The sequence below is a fragment of the Setaria italica genome, chromosome IX (genome assembly GCF_000263155.2).
Source record: "Setaria italica strain Yugu1 chromosome IX, Setaria_italica_v2.0, whole genome shotgun sequence".
In the NCBI taxonomy this organism is placed as follows: domain Eukaryota; kingdom Viridiplantae; phylum Streptophyta; class Magnoliopsida; order Poales; family Poaceae; genus Setaria; species Setaria italica.
The window spans coordinates 9,925,818-9,945,374 of NC_028458.1; the positions used below are offsets into that span (position 1 = coordinate 9,925,818).

The following is a 19,557-nucleotide window of genomic DNA, read 5'->3' on the forward strand; positions in this document are numbered from 1 at the left end:
CTCCCTCCTAGCCAATTTCTCAACAGTGAGCGAGGCCAATTATTAGCATATACATGCAGAATGTAGTATAATTAATAAAGATCAGACAGTCAGCTGAGAGACACGACCTACCAAAAACCTTTGGGCTTATGACTATATTTGCATTAAAAGGCTAAAGTCTAGCACTAACTCAACCAGCACTAACTCAACCAAACAAGAGAGTTAATCGGTGGGCTAAACTTTAGTTAAACTCCAAAAACTGTAAAAGCATCGGCTAGGATAAACTTTAGTTAAGCCAAAAAAAGATGTAAAAGTATTATTTAGGATAAAAGGATTCTGACTTGTCAAACTAACAGCTTGGAGAGCAGTAAGTTGAGGACCTGTGACATGATGATGAGTCTGGGAGTTGTATGGGACCTCATAATCCGAGCCTAAATTGAAATTATAAGTCTCACTAAGAATGTCACTTTCTTGAACTCCAACTCTCCAATCATTGCCAAAACTAGCAACAACTGCAGCACAGATGGCATGATACTCTGAATCAGCAATCTTGGATGAAGAGAAATCATGCAACTCCTTGAATAAGTGAGGGTAAGAGACCATAGGAATAAGAGAAGATGTATTGGAAAAATTGCACGGTCCTCAAACCTATTCCTCATCAACCAGAGCAGATGATCCATATCTGTTGATAGCCAAAGCCTCCCATGAACATTAAACAATTTCAAAATCAAATCCACTGCTGCCTTGTAATTAAGTCGTAGACGAGCATTAATTGCTGCATCATCCAAATCTTGCTTTGTGAGAATATGGTCGCGTCAAAGCTTTACCTTCCCTGAGGGATACACGCGAACTTTGCCTTCAGTGAGAAGATCAACACAACCTCCTTACAGCTCAATCTATCTCAAAGTCTTGATCGAAGATCTTGAAACCTTCTTAGTGATCTCAGAAGCATCTTATTTGTAACTATGCTCACCAGGAAGAGTTGGTATACCATCTGTTGTTGAATTAAAATTCACTTCTGAGACCTTGTTATTGTTCCTTCTGAAATGATCCCAAGTGACTCCCCTGTCAGCAAAAACAACACGGGTATTTTCCTGAGAGAAATACTCAAAATTTCTCAGCATACGGCGTAATAAAGTACGGGCGTACCAGTATACTATAGTGGTTTAGGGTTTAGGGTTTAGGGTTTGGAGTTTCAGGGCCTGTTTGGTTTGAGTTGCTTATTATAAGCAACTTAAAGTTGCTTTAAAGTTGCTTATTTGGAGTTGCTTATTTTTAGTCTAGCTGTTTGAATACCCTTGCTTATGAGCATTGAATGAGGTGGACATTGTCATATTTGCCCCTAGCTGTTTGGAGAGAGAGAGGAGTAGAGTGCATTGAATGAGGGTAGGAGGTGTAAAGTGCACCTTTTAGTCCCCATAAGCAACTCTTATGTTGCTTATTTGCTAAAAATAAGCAACCCCATAAGCAATCCAATAAGAAGGGTGATTGGTTTCATAAGCAAATAAGTTGCTTATTTTAAGTTGCTTATGCATAAGCAACTCAAACAAATAGGCCCATAATCTTTCTTCGCTATCACATCCATTCATGATTTCAGTAAATATGATGCACGTTCACTCATAAATGTGGTAAAGGCTGCATGTGCTATAGAAAGAGAACCTCATGACAGATCTGTTATTAACATTACATAACCAATCTTCTTATTTTCTTACCATTTTGAGAACTTGTACTTCCCTGCCTACCTTTCCTCCCATGGATGCGCTGCAGATAAGAAACTATGAAATTGTAGGCGGTGAGTGTAGCGTGAGTACCTTCCCGCAGTACTCGATAGCATTTGTGCTGAATTGTCTACCAGCTCCTGCCTTCTTGTCCTTTGCGCTCAAGTCTATAGCCAGTACTGCCCGGGGCAATATTAGAAGTTTTCTGAGGGCTCCATCGCCTCTTGGTTGGTTTTTCTCCGCAAGCAGAGCAAGCTAGTTCACATCCGATTATCCTTACCGCACTAACCACTGTCTCTAGAGTCTTACAGGAAGATCTATATACAGGGGCGATATGCTTTCTAGGTCAGGAGACCATTTCTCACTCCTCTTAAGTTCTCCCTGAAAGAAAGGATACACACTCAATTCCTTTTGTTTCTTGAGTTCTCCCTGAAGAACAGACACACAGGGTCTACTCTTTGTCTCTTTTGCTTCCTCACATAGTCACATATATAGGTACTGGTTACTAATGAGTTCTCTTTCACAGCAATCAGCTTCTGTTTCATCTCCTATTTTTCGTTTGGGAATTTTTCAGTGTCCATCTGGGCCGCAGCCCACACTTAAAAGGTAAACACAGATTGATGGGTTCTGTCTTTTCGAATTAGACAAGGCAAACTGTTTGGTTTCCTTGATCTTTACTGAAAGTCTGTGAGATTGATTTGCAGAATAATGTCCAAGAACAAACCAACACAGAAGAATGATGTTTCTGACATGTCAAGCATGTTGGCTTCTCACATTATCTGCGCAATGCTGCCGGCAAGGAGTTTCTTGCGGTGGTCTGATGATCTCCATATGATCTTTGTGAAAGCTGTGGCATATCAAGGAGGTCCCCATGGTTTGTCTTTGGAGCCGTTGAACATAACTTGATGGGGAAAATATTTTTATTCTTTCAGTCTTTAATTGCTCCATGAATCTGATGATGTATCATATAAATTATTGAAACCTGTAGAAGCTAAATCAACTGCACTGAAGGAGACGATGGAAGCTATGGGAGTCGTGGGCCTTACAATCCAAAACATCAAGAGTCACCTCCAGGTACCTCTCCCTGTTTCAGAGCATTATTAGATTCCTCAATCATTTTCATTCCACCATGCACGATCCGAATACGTTTTCTTCTTTTTTATGTTATTTTTTCTTGTTTGCCAGAGGTACAGGGAGAAGTGTGAATTAAGTGCTGAAGCTCCTGTTGATGAAGTGCCAGGCACCACATCACTTAGCAAGGCAGCTCTTAATCAGAATGAATTTTTGATCTAGAAAGATTTCAGCATTTTCTTATGCTGTGTCAGGTTGTTTTTATTATGTGCTCTAAAACATGTTCTGATGTTCAGGGCCTCTAAGATCCTTTGGACAATGATGCAGTTATGTCGGAAATGGAGGTAAAACTTCTTGGTGCTCTAACTGAAATATTGATCGTCATTAGAATTCAGTTCCAAATCTGAAATATATTGTTAATCTGTCATATTAATTCAACATCTGATCTGTGGCGCAGATAGTGAACAATTTCCTTATGGATGACACGGGTATAGTTTCTTCGCATTCTTGTAAATGCTCTTCATCTGTGCGGTCATGACTCATGGTGGGTGGTGAATCTTTCAGATGGTCGGTAACAACTTTTCTGTGGACCAGGTGCAGGTACCTATATTATATGTATTCTTGCTAACAAACTTTTTACTCTGCTGTCTCAAAACATGTGTGTGATACAGGTGATGGAGAAGGAGCTGATGGATGAAATCCAGGTGGTCCACAGTTACGATGACAATGAAGCTCATTTTCCCTGCCCTCAGTTGTCGAACACAACTCGGAGTATCCGCAGGCTGTGATTGATGAGTACATAGCTGACTTGGCCAATTATGCATTTGGACATCTGTGATTCCACTCTCAAGGGTGTCCCACTTTTCTCATTTACCTGAGGCCTGAGCGAGACTGATGCCAAGACTGTTTCTGACAGAAAGCAAAATGACCATGACCATTACATAAAGTTACCCTATGTAAACTTGTGCCAATGCATATTTCTTATTGGTTTGAGCATGGTAGATTTTGTTTTGGACTTTGCAAAAATTCAAGATAATATGTTCTGGAAGTATGTCTGGAAGATTATATTCTTTCTATATGTAGTGCAGCCTGCAGGTGGCTGTTCACTTTGGATATGGTTTGTTAATGAATTGTTTCTCTGTGCGTTTTGTGATATCGAACTGTGGATTTTAAATTGTTTGGTTCGATATAGGAATACTGAAATTAGGACCGGCTAACAAAAAGCGGATTTGTGTCATGTACGGATGTGCCTCCACCCGCTTCGGCACAAGTGCTTCAGTGTTTGAAATTTGAAAACAAGCCGATGAGTAGACGTAGCACGCAGCCCAAGGGACGCTCGATGTTGTGAACGTTGGCTGCAAATTCCCAAAAAAAGAAATGGAGTAGTACCATATTCCATCTGAAATTTGAATTCAAACATGGCGTCATGCTTATTTTCTTTTTTGTTAACGTGGTTGCTTGTTTTGCTCGAGTAGTTTTGAGTAGAAGATACTCCTAGCAAAACATCATTTGGGATTTTTCCTCGCAAAAGTCTCACGCTGTCAACAACTCCTGGACCCACTCGTCAGCCACCGTGATCAAGCTTACCCATTAAGACTTCCCCCGCACGTATTTGTAAATGTAAGCTGCCTCGTCTTTAATACAAAGTCCCTTTACATTACGCAGGTTTTTCCACGAATAAACAACAGAACATCCGCTTAAATCCCCGTGAATAAGGCCAGAAAAAAGAAAAAAAACAGAGTTGAGCGCAATACCCGCGCGGGGCACACGCCAGGAGCGCCGCCGCGTCGCGAGATGGCCCCCTACGCGGAAGCGGCCTCGTCGTCGGCGACCAGCGCCGCCTCGTCCGCGGACACCGCGGGCGCGCCGGCCTCCCCCTCGCCGTCGTCGTCGTCCAGGCGCGCGGCTCCCACGCTGCTCCTCCTCGCCTCCCTAGCGGCGCTCATCATCCTCTCCTCCGGCGACGACGGCACGGCGCACCCGCTCAAAGGTATCGCTCCTTGCGGCTTTTCTTGTTCGAGCGGGTTGCTCTCTGTGGTCGGGATTTGGGCTCGCTTATGTGCGTCTAGGGTTTAGGGCTTTGCGCTGGCTCAGGATTTGGGTTGAGCGATTGTATCCCCTAGCTGGTTGGGGCTTTAGATTGTGCGGCTGGTTGGGTTTCCAATGATGGGAGTTGCATTTGTATCCCTTTTTTAAGGAAATATTCAGTAATATGCTGATGCACTTCTACGGTTATTGTTGGGGATTAAGTGCTGGGGATGGTGAATGTTGCTGTTGTTTTATAGCTTCAAGCTGCCCTTGGACTGGATAGTTCTCAAGCATGCATGCTCAAGTGTTCAGATTGTTTTCTTGTTATAATAGCATTTTTATTTTGATTTATTTCTTAGTGGAAGCATGTTGTGAGATTTCCTCTATGTAGCCCTTTTATATGCTTGTTGTAACTTAAACACACAATTGTCTTGATGCCTGATGGTTTCATGATATCCATGAAGATAACTTCATATGTTTCTATTCTTGTGTTGTTTGGTAGTCTTCTGTGTGACGCTGTTTGACTAATTGGTTACTCCTACAGATGCTAGCCTGGAAAATCCAGAGGTTTCCTTTGTTCCCTCACCTGTTGGGGGACAATTTTGTGAGCGAGTGCGTCTATCTGGAGTGCCAAGGTTACATCTTGAAAGCTATGCAAGTCAAATACGTGTCAAAATGAATGTTTCTCAATCAATTCCTGAGAAGTTCCACTGGAAAATAGAGGTTTGCTTTCATCGGTAAGTCATGATTTGATTATGTAAGTGTAAGTGTAGGCAACCTTAGTGTTTGGAAAACTGAAGCAATTTGTTTGCAGGAACGCCTCTATGGGTTTATGCCAATGCGAGGCGGGTGAATGGCAAGGTTTTCAAGATGGCTTGTGGACAGCAGTATATTCTCCATATGGAAACAAATATGTTGATGTGAAATTGGCTGATAAGAAATCTGCTAGGTTCACTCTTTCCATTCAGGAAGGTCAGGATTGTTCATTAAATCAGTTCTTTTTCTTTCAATAATAAACTAAGGGCATCTATTCCTTTTCTTTCTCTAAATTATTTGGTCTTGTTCCATATATCTATGCAGAATTTCAGAAATGGCGCTTGGCTTGCCTTGGTATTGGATTTATATTGCTATTCCTGTCTCCTACTGTTAGCAAATGGGCACCATTTTACTATAGCAGCTCTATGGCTCTTGGCATCCTGCTTGTTGTTCTTATTGTTCTTTTTCAGGTATAAATTCTAAACATTTTGTAGATATTTTTCCATTGATACTTGCAGGCATGAACACTTAGAAAAATCAGAATGTAGTGCTTTATAGTCTTAGACCTAATTGATAACACTTTGGCATAATAGTCCCTTGCCATACCTTACTCAAGAAGTATTTGAAGTTTCCACATGCGTTTTGATTCCTCTGGTATTTTTGCTTGAGTTTTTAGAGAAAACATGGTTAGTTTGAATGCACTGAGTACCTAACTGTGGCTAATTGTCGAGGAAAGGATAAAAACTTAGTGTTATGCTTTTATAATCCTGATATTGCCTTCATCCCTTGATGCTGTCCAATTTCCGCACTATTGGAGATCCACCTTGTGTCATTGCCTATAATCATAGGAATACATGTGAAATATATTCGTGCATTAGGATATCATTTTTTTGGAATCTCAATGGTGATCAGGCAATGTCCCTGATTCTTTGTTGTTTTTATGTTTAGTGCTGATCCTGCATGTGTGCACTTTTACACAAGAAATTAGCTGCATGCTTCTTTTATAGTGATTGACAATGTTTTGATACAATGTTCTTTTGATTGATTATAGATTTATAGTCCCCCCCTTTAGATTCAGAACATGTGCATGTGCTGATTAGATAACCCTATAGTGCCAATTCTGAAACTGCTATTGATGAACAGTGAACTTCAATGTATTGTTTGTTTAATTGTTGATGGTCCACTGTTTTCGACGATGCAATATTGATGGCTGATCTTGCCCTTGTTATAGGGGATGAAATTGCTACCAATGGGGAAGAAAAGTTTATTTTACCTCACAATTTATGGATCTGTGGCAAGTACCTTATGCCTACACTATTTTTCTGTTATTCGAAACAATTGTTTAGGCAGTTCTAAATTATTTGTACTCATTCAATTTTTTATTTGTTTTCTGGCATTTAGATAGGTGTTGGTTCCTATGTTTTTCACTACTTCTCAACATTGGTCTCTTCTATTCTGGAAAACTTTGGCTTGGGTGAAGAGATGTACAACCCTGTAAGTAATTTCCTCTTGCATGTAGAATCATCTAATGGTGAATCTTGTGCTTTAGTTAATTTCTCTTCGCACTGTTGCAACTGTTTTTCTTTTATGCTGGATTTCAGTTTTATACTGTTTATTCCATCAGAAATGGAGCACACCTCTATTTATCAGTTGTGCTACTATAGTATTATGGGAATTTAGAAAGAAATGTGGAAAATAGCGCATGCATTTCCAATCTAAGGTGATTTTAGTTCTTGATTTGATCTTTGGAACTGATCTTGGTAATTCACCTGAATCCTTAGGGCCTGTTTAGCAGAGCTCGTAGAGCAACCAAGGTGATTCTATGAGGATTCGAATCACGATACTCATGTCAGATATCTGTTATGCGAATAGGATGAATATCAATATTCGACACGTTTGACACTATTCATATCCGAATTCGAATCCGTGAAAAAATAATTATCTGTATTTGTATCCGTAGATATCCATTCGTATCCGATCCGTTTTCATCCCTACTCCACACCCAGTGCTGGGAGCTGAAAAAACTAGCTTCTCCTGTTTCACTTCCCACCCTTCACTTCTTCCATATTGAGAATCACTTTCAGCCACATAATTAGTTCTTCTCAGAGAATTACTTCCAGAGCAGCTCTACCAGACATGCCCCTAAGTTTTTATTTTGATATAGATCTGTCTTTTTAACCTTTGGAAACAAAAACAGGTTTCTTAGTTTTTTCCCAGATGCACATTAGACCGGCCTCCATTTGGGTTGTTATGATTGGCCTTCTGCCTGCAAAGATCACTTTTTTTCAAACAGTTATTCTCTGTTGTGCCTGAAATTATTTCTGACACCATCACCAAAATGTCCAGTATTTCTGACCGACTTTAACCAGTTGATCCCTGGACATTTTGGTGATGGTGTCAGAAATAATATCTGGCAATGGTAAACTATGCAGAAGAATGTTTTGCATGTAGATATTACATGTTAGCGTGGTTACTAAATAAATTCAAATGCAGAAGTATGATTTTTTTTAGTGGAGAGAAGTTTGAACATATAACTTACAGAGCATATGAAAGACATATTCTAAGGTTCCTATTTACCTATTCAGTGCCCTTGTGGATAAAATTATGATTATATTGGAGGTTATTTCTGTTCTTTTTCCCTAAAATATAAAACCTAACTTCTGTCAAAAGCGTGATGCACGTAAATATAGAGTTTCATACCTCTGTATGGACCATGCATCATGTATCATGTATGTGACACCATTAGACAAAAAGATAAGTGTATCTTCAATAGAAGATTGCATACTATGATAAAAAACCAGTTTGTTACACTTGTTGACCACTTGACCTGTATGGTATAACAACTATTCTATACCTTTTGAAGTACATCAGTCTGAGTTCTACTGCATCCTATACCCATTATATTATGTCTTCAAATAACAGAAGTTAATGTTGAATTACAGGTTTCACTCTTCCTGGTGGTAGCAATTATCTTGACTGGAGCTGGTTTTGGCTATTGGATGGTCAGGAAATTTATCCTTTCAAAGGATGGAAGTGTGGATGCTGGGATAGCACAATTTGTGAAGTGGGCCATGCGTGTTGTTGCTACATTCTTTGTTATGCAGGTGTGGTTTTATCTTATTTTCACATAACATGCTAAGTATACTTCTCAATCGCCTGAATCTCTTCACTGCTTTGAATGAGATAAGCTGTGCTGTTCACTGATTTCGTATCTGACGTGATGTGCATCTTTCCAGAGCACACTTGATCCTCGTCTAGCAATGGTTGCTCTTGCTTCTTGCTGGTCGGTTTGCGCTTTGTTGACGGGAAAGAAAGTTCAGAAGAAAACGACACAGTAAGTCCATTCATTAGGTTGATGTTGCGCATGTAATTGAAGTACTGAGTGTTATGGTACTTCTGCAGGAAGCAAAAGCAATCAAAGGTTTCTTCTCAGCTAATGCTTACCCAAGGATCACCCAGCAGTCCTCAGGTCCAGTTCTTAAGTCCATCATCTAAGGTAGGCTTTGGAAGAACTGCATCTAGAAGTTCAGCCACACAGTATGGTTGGAGCAATTTGGCCAATGGAGGTAACATAACCGATGTTGTTTATAATCTGAAGGTTTTTTTTCTTTCTTTATTGGACTGTAGTCACTGCATTCCTTGTAGGATACTGTTTTGAAAACCTTGCATGCATGTTTGGAATGTCATTTTCATTTGTCTGAGAATGAATGATGACACCTCTTTGTGATTTCTTCACTTAAAAATTTGAATAGTTCAGCAAATTCAGCTTCTGCCATGACAACGTACTGGGTTTTGCAGGCCGGGTCTCCTCCGCACTTACAAATCAGGTAGTACCCAAACAAGACAAAGACGAAGACTACTACTCCACCTTCCACAACATCGAACCACGGAAATATTCAAAGCAAGAATGGGAGGAGTTCACCCAGGAATCCACCAGGAAGGCACTGGCGGAATGCACCGCAACCCCCGAGTTTGCCCAGTGGGTTGCGGACAACGCCAGCCGGCTGCGAGTAGAGAAAGATGATGACCTCTCTGAGGAGGAGACTATTGAGAGCTCCTCAAGCTCGGAGGAAACCGGGGAGGAACCCGATGCAGCAGATCCTGGTCTGTGGAGATTGTGGGGGTAGCATGCTGGTTCAACTTGCAAGGGTTCCAAGCATATGCTGCTACCGTGCACGTGTGAAGAGTAGGAAGAGTAGTTTAGCAGTAGGGTGGGGTGGTAGCATTCGATTGTTTCCGCTGTTGTTGCCATGGTTGGTTTAGTTCTGCCCGGTGACAGTAGTTGGTTAACCATCTCAGGTCAAATTTGGTACTAGGTTAGATGTGGCTGTGGGTTATTTGTGGATTGGCACTTCTCCAGAAGTGATGTATCGAAGGGCTTAACCAATGTAATTACCGGCAGCATTGAGATAACCCTATTGAAAATTGGGCCATTGGGCATATCTCTTTCCTCTCGTACCGATGGTTGTTAGCATCATGCCATCTCTCAAGGATGATGGCACGGCATGCGTGGAGTTAGTAGAAGCGGGACCGTTGTGTGTTTGCGTCTTGATCTCGGTGTCCAGACGAGATAAGGTCGGCAAGAAGCTGCCATGCAAATGCCATCCAAGCAGCTTCAAGCAGGTCAAAAGTGTGATGTGGTGCGAGGATCAAGCATGGCAAGGAATTGTGCTTGGAGGAACTTGCAGCTCTCTTTCCGTTGGGTGGGTGCCTTTTGACTGGGAAGATCATCGCCATATTCTTTGGGTCTGCACACGTCCATCTAAGTATTTGCCTTTTTAATTCTTGCCTTTTTAGATAGGCTGAGAGCTGAACAAGGCTCTTGTGACCCGATGATGATAATCATGAAGCTCACAAGATCAGGTCAGGGTATCCATCTCGCGGGAAACGTGAAGAAACAAACGTGTTCCTACTGGGACCAAGCTGCGTTTGCCGTTCCGCATTGTTTTTCTATGATGTTTGCATTGTTTACAACGGAACGGATTAAAATAAGAGAAACAAACGTGTTCCTACTGGGACCAAGCTGCGTTTGCCGTTCTGCATTGTTTTTCTATGATGTTTGCATTGTTTACAACGGAACGGATTAAAATAAGATTAGGATCCGATATGCATGCATATACGAAAACCGCGAAATTGGGGTGGGGAAGTGCAGAGAAACACGGGCTCTCGGACGTACGCGGGTACCTCGTGGAGGAATTAAAAATGATGATGGAAACGGAAATGCCGGTGCAAAATGCTCATATAAAAATTGATGAGCCTCTGGATGGCCTGTTGCTGCTACGCTGATGTAATGTTTGGGCAGCGAGGTGTCCGGTTTGCAGCCGCACAGATATAGGGTTCATTATTCTCACGTAGAGACATGCCTACTAGGCTATGTACTTGTCCATAACGGAATATCGTGTGTTGCACGCAGGCGCAACGATTTTTGGTCTCTGGAAGTGCAAGCTGATACAAAATAAAACTAGCATTTCCGACACTACTCGCTGGTCATGTCCCAGAAGATTTCATGGCAGAGTTTTTCGTTTTTTGGTAGCGTGGCGTCACCACTTCGGTAGGAAACATAAGAGGGAAATGCTGGCAGCCTCTTGAATTACATGCACGGGTATGACCTCATAACAATTCATACGAGAATAGGGTAAATTTTATGCAATATCTTAGGACGTGTTTGGTTTGGGGTTGATGTCCCGTTTGGTTGGAAATTGAGTGGGTTAGGTTCGTCCCCGATAGGAAATATTCCCCAAAAATACCGTCGAATGCATCCGCCCAAAACAAGCGGACGCACTCGACCCACACGGACTCTGTCCGCTGCGTCCGCTCCGTTCGAGCATGCGGGGGCGCGCACCCACCTGCCAATGGGCCGATGCCACCGCCGCCCGCTGCCCACCCGCCGGCCCCGTCGCCCTCCGCGCGCAGGGGCAGGGAGAGGGAGGGAGGGGCGGCAGGCGGCGCAAGACAGAGGGAAGGAGGGGCGACGACGGAAGCCGGCGCTGGGATGGAGGGGCGGCGCTCGGGAGGAAGGAAACAAGGGGCATGGAAAAAAAAAGAATAGGAGGATGACAGGTGGGTCCCACGATGACATATGGGGTCCATGTACAACTGTTCCTAATGGTGTTAAGATGGCATCCATCCCAACCTTCTCAACTCCTCCAATCAAGAAAATCCTAGGTCCAACTTATCCCTCTCATTCAAACACGAGATGGGGCGGATCCGACTAAAAAAGTGTGGGTTGGTTCCAACCCAACTCACGATCATTCCAAAACCAAATATATGCTTAGTTACAGAGCATGTGTGCCGTAGGCAACTAGGCATGGATGCGAATGCATCCGGGGCCAAAGGATGAGAGGAGATCAGGCAATAATTGAAGACTTGGAGACGCAAGGCTAGGCATCTCGTTTGTTTGCACACACGCACAAATGACAGTGGGAGGCAGTGGCGTGGCGTCCGGCGTCCCCACGACACATGCGGGAAAAAGGGCAGGAATCACCGAATCAGGATCCTATCCCTTGGCTTTGGCATGGCGTGTTCTTCTCTACTGGTTGTCATTTGTTATAGAAAAAAAAAATCACTGGATGCAAAGTCTTTGGATCGTCTGTTCCATTGGCCTCGCAGAGTTGCATCTGTTTGGGAGACCGGATTCTCATAGAATCCAAAGTCTAGGCCCTGCTTAACACAGCTTTTGTGATTGTGGGTACTCAAAACGAAAATAAAACGAATTTTCTCCGTCCAAAAATGAAACACGAATGAGAGACGGGCAAGAAGACGTCAAGTATTACCAAAGACGTAGGGGACTACTGCCAATAATACCAGTTGGTGAACTGTCTATATATTAATATTTGCGGATTACGATCTTGTACAGGCCGTATGCGCGGAGCACGTGAACAAGATCCACTGATCATCGCTGACTCATTGGCCCCTATCATTCTGGATTTTTTTTCAATTTTAGTAGAAAAGGAGTGGTTATTTTAGGCTATCAGATTAAGTTTTATTTGTATACCACATTGGATATTTTTCGATACTTCATCAAACGCGCTGGAGGAAAATATAATGTTACTATATTCACGCAATTAAGTTATGTTGATATAGATTAAAAGACTTTTTGATGGGAAAATATTTCTACCTCCTGTTTTTTTCTTGAAAAGAAACTAGCACTTACCCAAGTTAAAAATGAAATGATTAGCTTGCACTGGACATTATTATATTTAAAAATGACTTGAACATGACTAACTAGCACTTGTATCCGAATTTAACTTGGAAGAGGAGTTCCTCTTGAAATGCAGAACTCAACTCGTAAACAAAATAGCGAATTGTAAACAATGTCGACATCCAATTTTTGGTGGGTTGTAGCACGAATTTGACATTATACATTATTATACAAATTTCAGCAAAGCTTAGAAAGACGATTTTTTCGTGAGCAAAAAACTCTATTAGAGCAACTCCAAGAGTCAAAAAAAATCTCCTCCAAAATTATTTATTGGGGGCTCTACTAAAATTTTTTTCTCCCAAAATCATGTCATCCCACATCAGATCCCCAATAATAAACTCCCCAGTACTTCAAAATGGATCACGTCAGCACGTGGATTCTCTGTTAGGCTCCAGCAGCTTCCTCCCTCTGCACCGACACAACCAGGTAGCGCGCCAGCTCACCTCCTCCTCTCCCATCCCACCACACTCTACCCACCGCCCCTTCCCAAATCTCTCCGCCGCTCCCAGATCCAGGATGTCCTCCTCCGACCAGGACAACGCCCCCAACGGCGGCGAGGATTCGCCCCTCTTCCACCATCGGGGGTCCCCATCCTTCGACGTTGGCGGCGTCGCCGATGTCCCTGTCGCGCAGTCGCTCATCAAGGTGGCAAGCAACATCTGCTTCTCCCTCTTCGTGCTCACTATCCACGTCATCACCGTCGTCGCCGTCACCTACAAGCCGCCGGACCCCTGGCTCCAGTCCTCCGCCACCATCACCACCTCGCTCTCCCACGTCCTCCTCAACTCCACCTTCCTCGTCCCCGACAACTTGCTCCTCCCCACTGGCGAGGACTTCAACTCCTCCTCGGTCATCCCGGCCTCGGCGCGCACCGACACCAACCAGGCGTAGCAGCCACTGCCGTCTCCGTTAGCGGGACCTGCAACTACGATTGCGGAGAGGGCCGCCTCGATTGCGGGGTTCTTGTAGCTACGCGCCGGCGGCCCTCGACCCAAGCGCACGGGAAAAATAGAGCGTGGGAACGGATCAACATGTGGGAAGGAGCAGTTCAGGGGGATTAAGGACCGGACTCGCGGATATATATATGGGGCAATGAGGTGTTTTTCGCGTCCGCGTATTTTTACGGGAAGGATGGGGGAGTTGTTGGAGGTAAGTTTTTTGTTCCCCTATGTAAGGTTTTAGGGTAATTTCAAGGAGCTTTTGGAGTTGCTCCCCTAATTTCCCAGGTAAAAAAATGCACCAAAAAAACAAGAATCTCGGCGTTCAGTTAAATACGGCAACTGACTCTAGGCGACTAAAACTAAAACATTCTATTCCCAGTAGGTCAGCTTGGTACAAGTAAAAACCTCCACGTGTAAAACTATAAAAAACTCTCCTCTCCGCGGCCTTCTGACTAGAAGAACACAGACTAGACTAGAAGAACACACGGGAGAGGAGGGAGAAGCGCGACCGCGCGGAGCCCAGAGAGCGAGAGGGAGAGCTGCCGCCGCCGAGCTCTCACCGTCCCCCATCTCCCTCCCTCCCTCTTTCTCGCCCCGTCCAACCGCCGCGTAATACACGGAACCCGATGCCCTTATCGGCCGCCTTCTGATCGAATCCGGCGAGAAAGGCCCCGGTTCTTCGCCGTCGGCGTCGCCGGCGATCTTGATGGCATTGGAGGCCGGGACCAGCGGCTGCGGCGGGAGTGGATGGGGCGGCGGGTTCCGGAGCCTGATGCGGCGGAAGCAGGTGGACTCCGATCGGGTCCGCGCCGAGGGCCAGCCGCAGCTCGCCAAGGAGCTCAACGTCCCGGAGCTGGTCGCCATCGGTGCGGCTTCTTCTTCTTCTTCTTCTTCTTCTTTGTGATTCTGTGTTGTGTTTCACTTTTCTGTGGATTCCTGGTCCTGTGTTTCACGGAAAGGTCTGGGCTTTGGTAGTTTTGGAGCGCTAATTCCTTTGCGGACTTTTAGCGAATTCTGGTGAGAATGCGAGCTTTCCGGGGGGATTTATTAGGCTGATGGGCAATTATGCTGGTAAATTTGATGTTCTGGGTCAATGGAGTTGATTAGAGTTTCTGATTACTACTTTTTTTAGTGAGGATGCATGAATTGTTTTGCTCCGAATTAACTTGTACTTACTGAATTTCAACTGCTACCTCTTCTGAAAAACTGACGACAATAACAGGAGGATTTGTTTTTTTTTCCTCTTTTATCATGGCGTATTCTGTCTTTCTCTTCGAATAAAAGGAGTACAGTTGTTCCAATTTTATACAGTTTTGGGGATATGGGTCAGCGGACTTGTCCCTATTGTAAGGTTGTTGCTTTCCTTCCACTTGTTCAGTTGTTGATAGGTCAGTCAATGTTGGTTGCCAACTCAAATAATGAACCTCATGATCCTGCAGTCGTCACATTGTAGCTTCTTAAGTTGTCATATTGTTATTGAGGTTGGAGTTGAGAGATAGGTGCGATGGGCTGAGTTAGATTCTGAAGTAATGAATTTTGTTATTCCACTCCTCGCAGATCTTATATTTTAATTGATTCATATTATAAATTATTGTTAATGAACCACTGTATTATCTATCAGGGGTCGGTTCCACAGTTGGAGCTGGAGTATATGTTCTCGTGGGAACAGTTGCTAGGGAGCACGCTGGTCCAGCATTGACAATTTCCTTTCTGATAGCTGGAATAGCAGCAGCGCTTTCAGCTTTCTGTTATGCCGAGCTTGCTAGCCGTTGCCCCTCTGCTGGAAGTGCCTACCATTATTCATACATATGTGTTGGAGAAGGGTAAGTTACTGACTCATGGCTAAGCATGCATTCTTTTATGATAAGTGAATACTGCCTCTTTTGAATAATTACGGTAAACTGTATTATTTTCTATATACGCAAGCAAAGAAATTTACATCTTCAGGTTCTATAAACAAATGTCTAGAATGAACTCACATTGTCGTTTTATTTACCTAGTGTTGCCTGGTTGATTGGTTGGGCTTTAGTGCTGGAATATACTATTGGTGGATCTGCTGTTGCCCGCGGCATATCCCCCAATTTAGTAAGTGTGATTTCTCTAGCGTCTAGCTTCTTTCAGTTGCATTCAGTCAATGCTTTGAATCATGTACTTATTTTGATGAACTTTCTTTATCATTCCAGGCCTTGTTTTTTGGGGGACCAGATAGTTTGCCATGGCTTTTAGCACGCCATCAGCTTCCATGGTTTGATATCATTGTTGATCCCTGTGCTGCTGCTCTTGTTTTTGTTGTGACTGTTTTACTATGCGTGGGAATTAAAGAGGTGACTGTTTTTTTATTTATCCATAAGTCTTTATTCCTTTTCTCCTCAAATATAGAGCATTGATGACCATTCTATTTGAATTGTTGCAGAGTTCATTTGCACAAGGAGTTGTAACAGTTCTGAATGCTTGTGTAATGATATTCGTTATCATAGCTGGTAGTTATATTGGCTTCCAAATAGGATGGGTCGGCTACAAGGTTTCTGATGGGTAATGCATAAAGTCTTTATGCTTCCTTTCTTTTCGAGGATTTGCATGCTCATGGTTGTCTGAACTTTCCAGGTATTTCCCGTATGGAGTAAATGGAATGCTTGCTGGATCAGCAACTGTTTTCTTTGCGTTCATAGGCTTTGATACAGTTGCTAGTACAGCTGAAGAGGTAAGGAGGGACCCATCTGCCAAAGCTCGTGCACTTCTGTTACAAGAGATATTCATTTTCTCCCTCTTTTGACCCTTGTAGGTAAAGAATCCACAGAGAGATCTACCATTGGGAATAGGTGTAGCGTTGGCTATTTGTTGTGCATTATATATGGCCGTTTCCATTGTTATTGTTGGGCTAGTACCATATTTCGCTATGGACCCAGATACTCCTATTTCATCAGCCTTTGCAAAACATGGAATGCAATGGGCCATGTAAGTCCAGTTTATTTGTTTACCCCCCTGTGCATGACTGTCTTGTAGCACACTTCTCACTGGCATACTCATTTTGCCATCTAATTTTAGGTATGTTGTGACAAGTGGTGCTGTTCTTGCCCTTTGTTCAACCTTGATGGGTTCACTTCTTCCACAGGTATACCACTTATAAAAGTATACATGACTAACATGTGATGACACCCAGTGGTTGAAAATGCAATGGGATTTGAGTTGATCCTAGATTCCTAGTGCGTGTGAACTTCTCGTTCTACTGACAGTGACTCCACAACAATAGTTGTGAACCTAAGCCATGTAACTGGCCAAAGCTGAATAGTTCGAAATCGTTGCAAAATATGATTGTTCTTTAATTTGCAATTTGATTTCAATGGCTAATTAAACATTATCGATCAATTACATTAACCCCGCATCCCTTGATTTTCAATTGAAGTCCATTCAACTAATGTCACAACTAATTTTGATGTGCCATGCCACATCTTTGACAGAAGATGATGCAGGCATACAGCAGTATGGCCTGCCAGATCAGCATTAGGCAGACCACATGGCATGACATGTTAATACTCAGTGTCATAAATTTATGATTCTACTTATTATTTTTCGCAGCCTAGAATACTTATGGCCATGGCACGAGATGGGCTGTTGCCATCCTTCTTCTCTGATGTTAACAAGCAAACACAAGTACCTGTCAAGAGCACAATTGTGACTGGCATCTGTGCAGCTGCTCTGGCTTTTGCAATGGATGTTTCACAGTTGGCAGGAATGGTAAGGAACCCACTGTCTAATATTGCTTGTATCTCAACTGTCATTTTTACATGGAATGTAAACTTCCCGCACTCCTGCAGAACTATACATGCATGTAAGCATTACAAATGCTGTAAGGTGGAGTGAAATAATAAAAATGGTATTTTTATTGCAGGTCAGTGTAGGCACACTCCTTGCATTCACCATAGTTGCTGTCTCAATCTTGATACTCAGATATGTTCCTCCAGATGAGGTCCCTTTGCCACCCTCTATGCAAGAATCATTCCGTTTGAACCAGGAATGTGATGAGGAAAAGGATAGGGATCTTCTTGGAGATGGGAACTGCAACACATCTCAAACAAATGATGTGATTGTTTTAGTAGAATCAATGAAGGACCCTCTTATTGAGAAAAGACAACATAAAGGTACACAAAATTGCCTTCAGGCTTTATACTTATTCATTGTCTGTGAAAGATACATTTTACTTCAGCTAGCTAATTAGAACGAATTTCCATGTTAATTCTTTAGGCAAGATGGACGAGACAAAACGTCGAAAGATAGCTGCTTTCAGCATTGGATCTGTGTGTGTAGGGGTTCTGATCCTCACGTCTTCAGCCTCTGTGACATGGCTGCCTTTGTAAGTACCCATATAATAACTGTCTGAAAGGATACTAGGATACTTCTATTGCTCATTTTTATGATCTATCACAATAACAAAAAGTCTAAAAATATCTGTCCTGTATCAGTCTCCCAATATGTATCGGCTGCATTATTGGCGTTGTTCTCCTTTTTGCTGGCCTTGGCATGCTCTCTTGGATCGACCAGGATGATGGCAGGCACTCTTTTGGTCATTCTGGAGGTACTTCTAAAAAATTTACATAACGCTGCTAGCCAGTACGTTCAGAATAAACAGTACATCTTTGATTTGTTTTCTGCAGGATTCACATGCCCTTTTGTTCCAGTGCTACCAGTTATGTGTATCTTGATAAATACATATCTGTTGATAAACCTGGGGTTAGTGCCTAATCAATTATTACATTTTCCATGCAAAACACTGGATGTAGATGACTGACTTCTCTCTTTGTGAATCATTGTTTGCAATGTTTTTTTCAGCGGAGGCACATGGATGAGAGTTGGCATATGGCTGCTGATGGGTGTTCTTGTGTACATTTTCTACGGGCGAACCCACAGTTCCCTAACAGATGTTGTCTACATTCCGGTAGCACAAGCCGATGAGATATACAGGAGTTCATCAGGATACGTATCGTAGAAAAGAACAGCACTGCAGAGTCTCATGTGACGTATTAGAGTTGTTAAAAAAACCGACAGATGATATAGTTGTTGTTGCAGATTAGTGGTTATCAGCCAGGAAGACACGGAGGTCGAACGGACTGTTCTTTCTTTCGTACTTGGTCAACAAGATCTCATGGATGCAAGATTTATGCTGCGCGTGAGCCAGATCAATTTACACATTGTTGGAGTTTGCGTATAGATGTGGTATATAAACCCAATTGGGTGGAGTATGTGATATATGATGTGTATGATTCATGTACAAGCTTTTTGTACTGAAATGGGTGGACACTGAAAAGAACTACTGAAATATTACACTGATTGAAAAGAAGCACCTCCTTTGATGTCATCAACTTTCTCTTTACGCTTTGTTTAGTTGCAGATTTGCCCTACATCTATGTCACTATGTGGGGGAAAAGGTCTATCACACTATTCTCACACAAGTTAGCCTCCTAATGTAAAAGTTTGCTGTTAACACTAAGATCGAATGCCATTTTATGTTTGTGGACTTCATCTTTTCAGGAGATGTTGATATACATATAGCTCAAGATTTTTTTTTTTGCGGGTATATAGCTCAAAATTCTTGAATTGGTCTCCTGCTGCTAGTATGGTTTGTTCATTCCTGAAACTCATGGAAGACAATAAGCTCTCTTGTATCCAGTCGGCATATGGTAAGTTTTATCGAACATCAACATTGCGACTCGTGGACATGTATGCGAGAGAGAATTCCGTCTGTGCAACATTTTTTTTATAAAAAAATATCAAAACCGTATAACTAGGGGCCCAAGCCTGAAAATGCTCGAATATTTGGCCACCCACTTCTCTTCCTAGTCATCTATATCCTCGTTGGCGGTCACAC

General features: G+C 42.8%; 1 protein-coding gene across 1 annotated transcript; it reads left to right on the forward strand.

The window, feature by feature from the left end:
• The first annotated feature begins 4,485 nt into the window (after positions 1–4,485).
• Positions 4,486–19,047, forward strand: LOC101772410 (cationic amino acid transporter 2, vacuolar). Its single transcript, XM_012842912.1, has 25 exons — positions 4,486–4,758; positions 5,341–5,533; positions 5,611–5,768; positions 5,877–6,022; positions 6,784–6,846; positions 6,954–7,046; positions 8,495–8,656; positions 8,789–8,886; positions 8,955–9,118; positions 9,351–9,669; positions 9,752–9,784; positions 12,527–12,540; positions 15,316–15,517; positions 15,695–15,779; positions 15,878–16,018; positions 16,108–16,226; positions 16,299–16,395; positions 16,477–16,649; positions 16,740–16,806; positions 17,271–17,429; positions 17,584–17,833; positions 17,937–18,045; positions 18,155–18,267; positions 18,347–18,422; positions 18,522–19,047. Exons 1-25 carry the CDS (start codon positions 4,563–4,565, stop codon positions 18,676–18,678), a joined length of 3,387 nt encoding a protein of 1,128 aa, XP_012698366.1. The 5' UTR covers positions 4,486–4,562; the 3' UTR covers positions 18,679–19,047.
• The last annotated feature ends 510 nt before the right edge of the window (positions 19,048–19,557 follow it).

What these genes read in the sequence shown, in the direction of transcription:
- LOC101772410 (XM_012842912.1), top strand. Translation starts at nt 4,563, where the DNA reads ATGGCCCCCTACGCGGAAGCGGCCTCGTCGTCGGCGACCAGCGCCGCC. An exon ending in TATGCGTGGGAATTAAAGAG is followed by an intron (nt 16,019 to 16,107) that starts GTGACTGTTTTT and finishes GAATTGTTGCAG; the next exon opens with AGTTCATTTGCACAAGGAGT. An exon ending in GGCTACAAGGTTTCTGATGG is followed by an intron (nt 16,227 to 16,298) that starts GTAATGCATAAA and finishes TGAACTTTCCAG; the next exon opens with GTATTTCCCGTATGGAGTAA.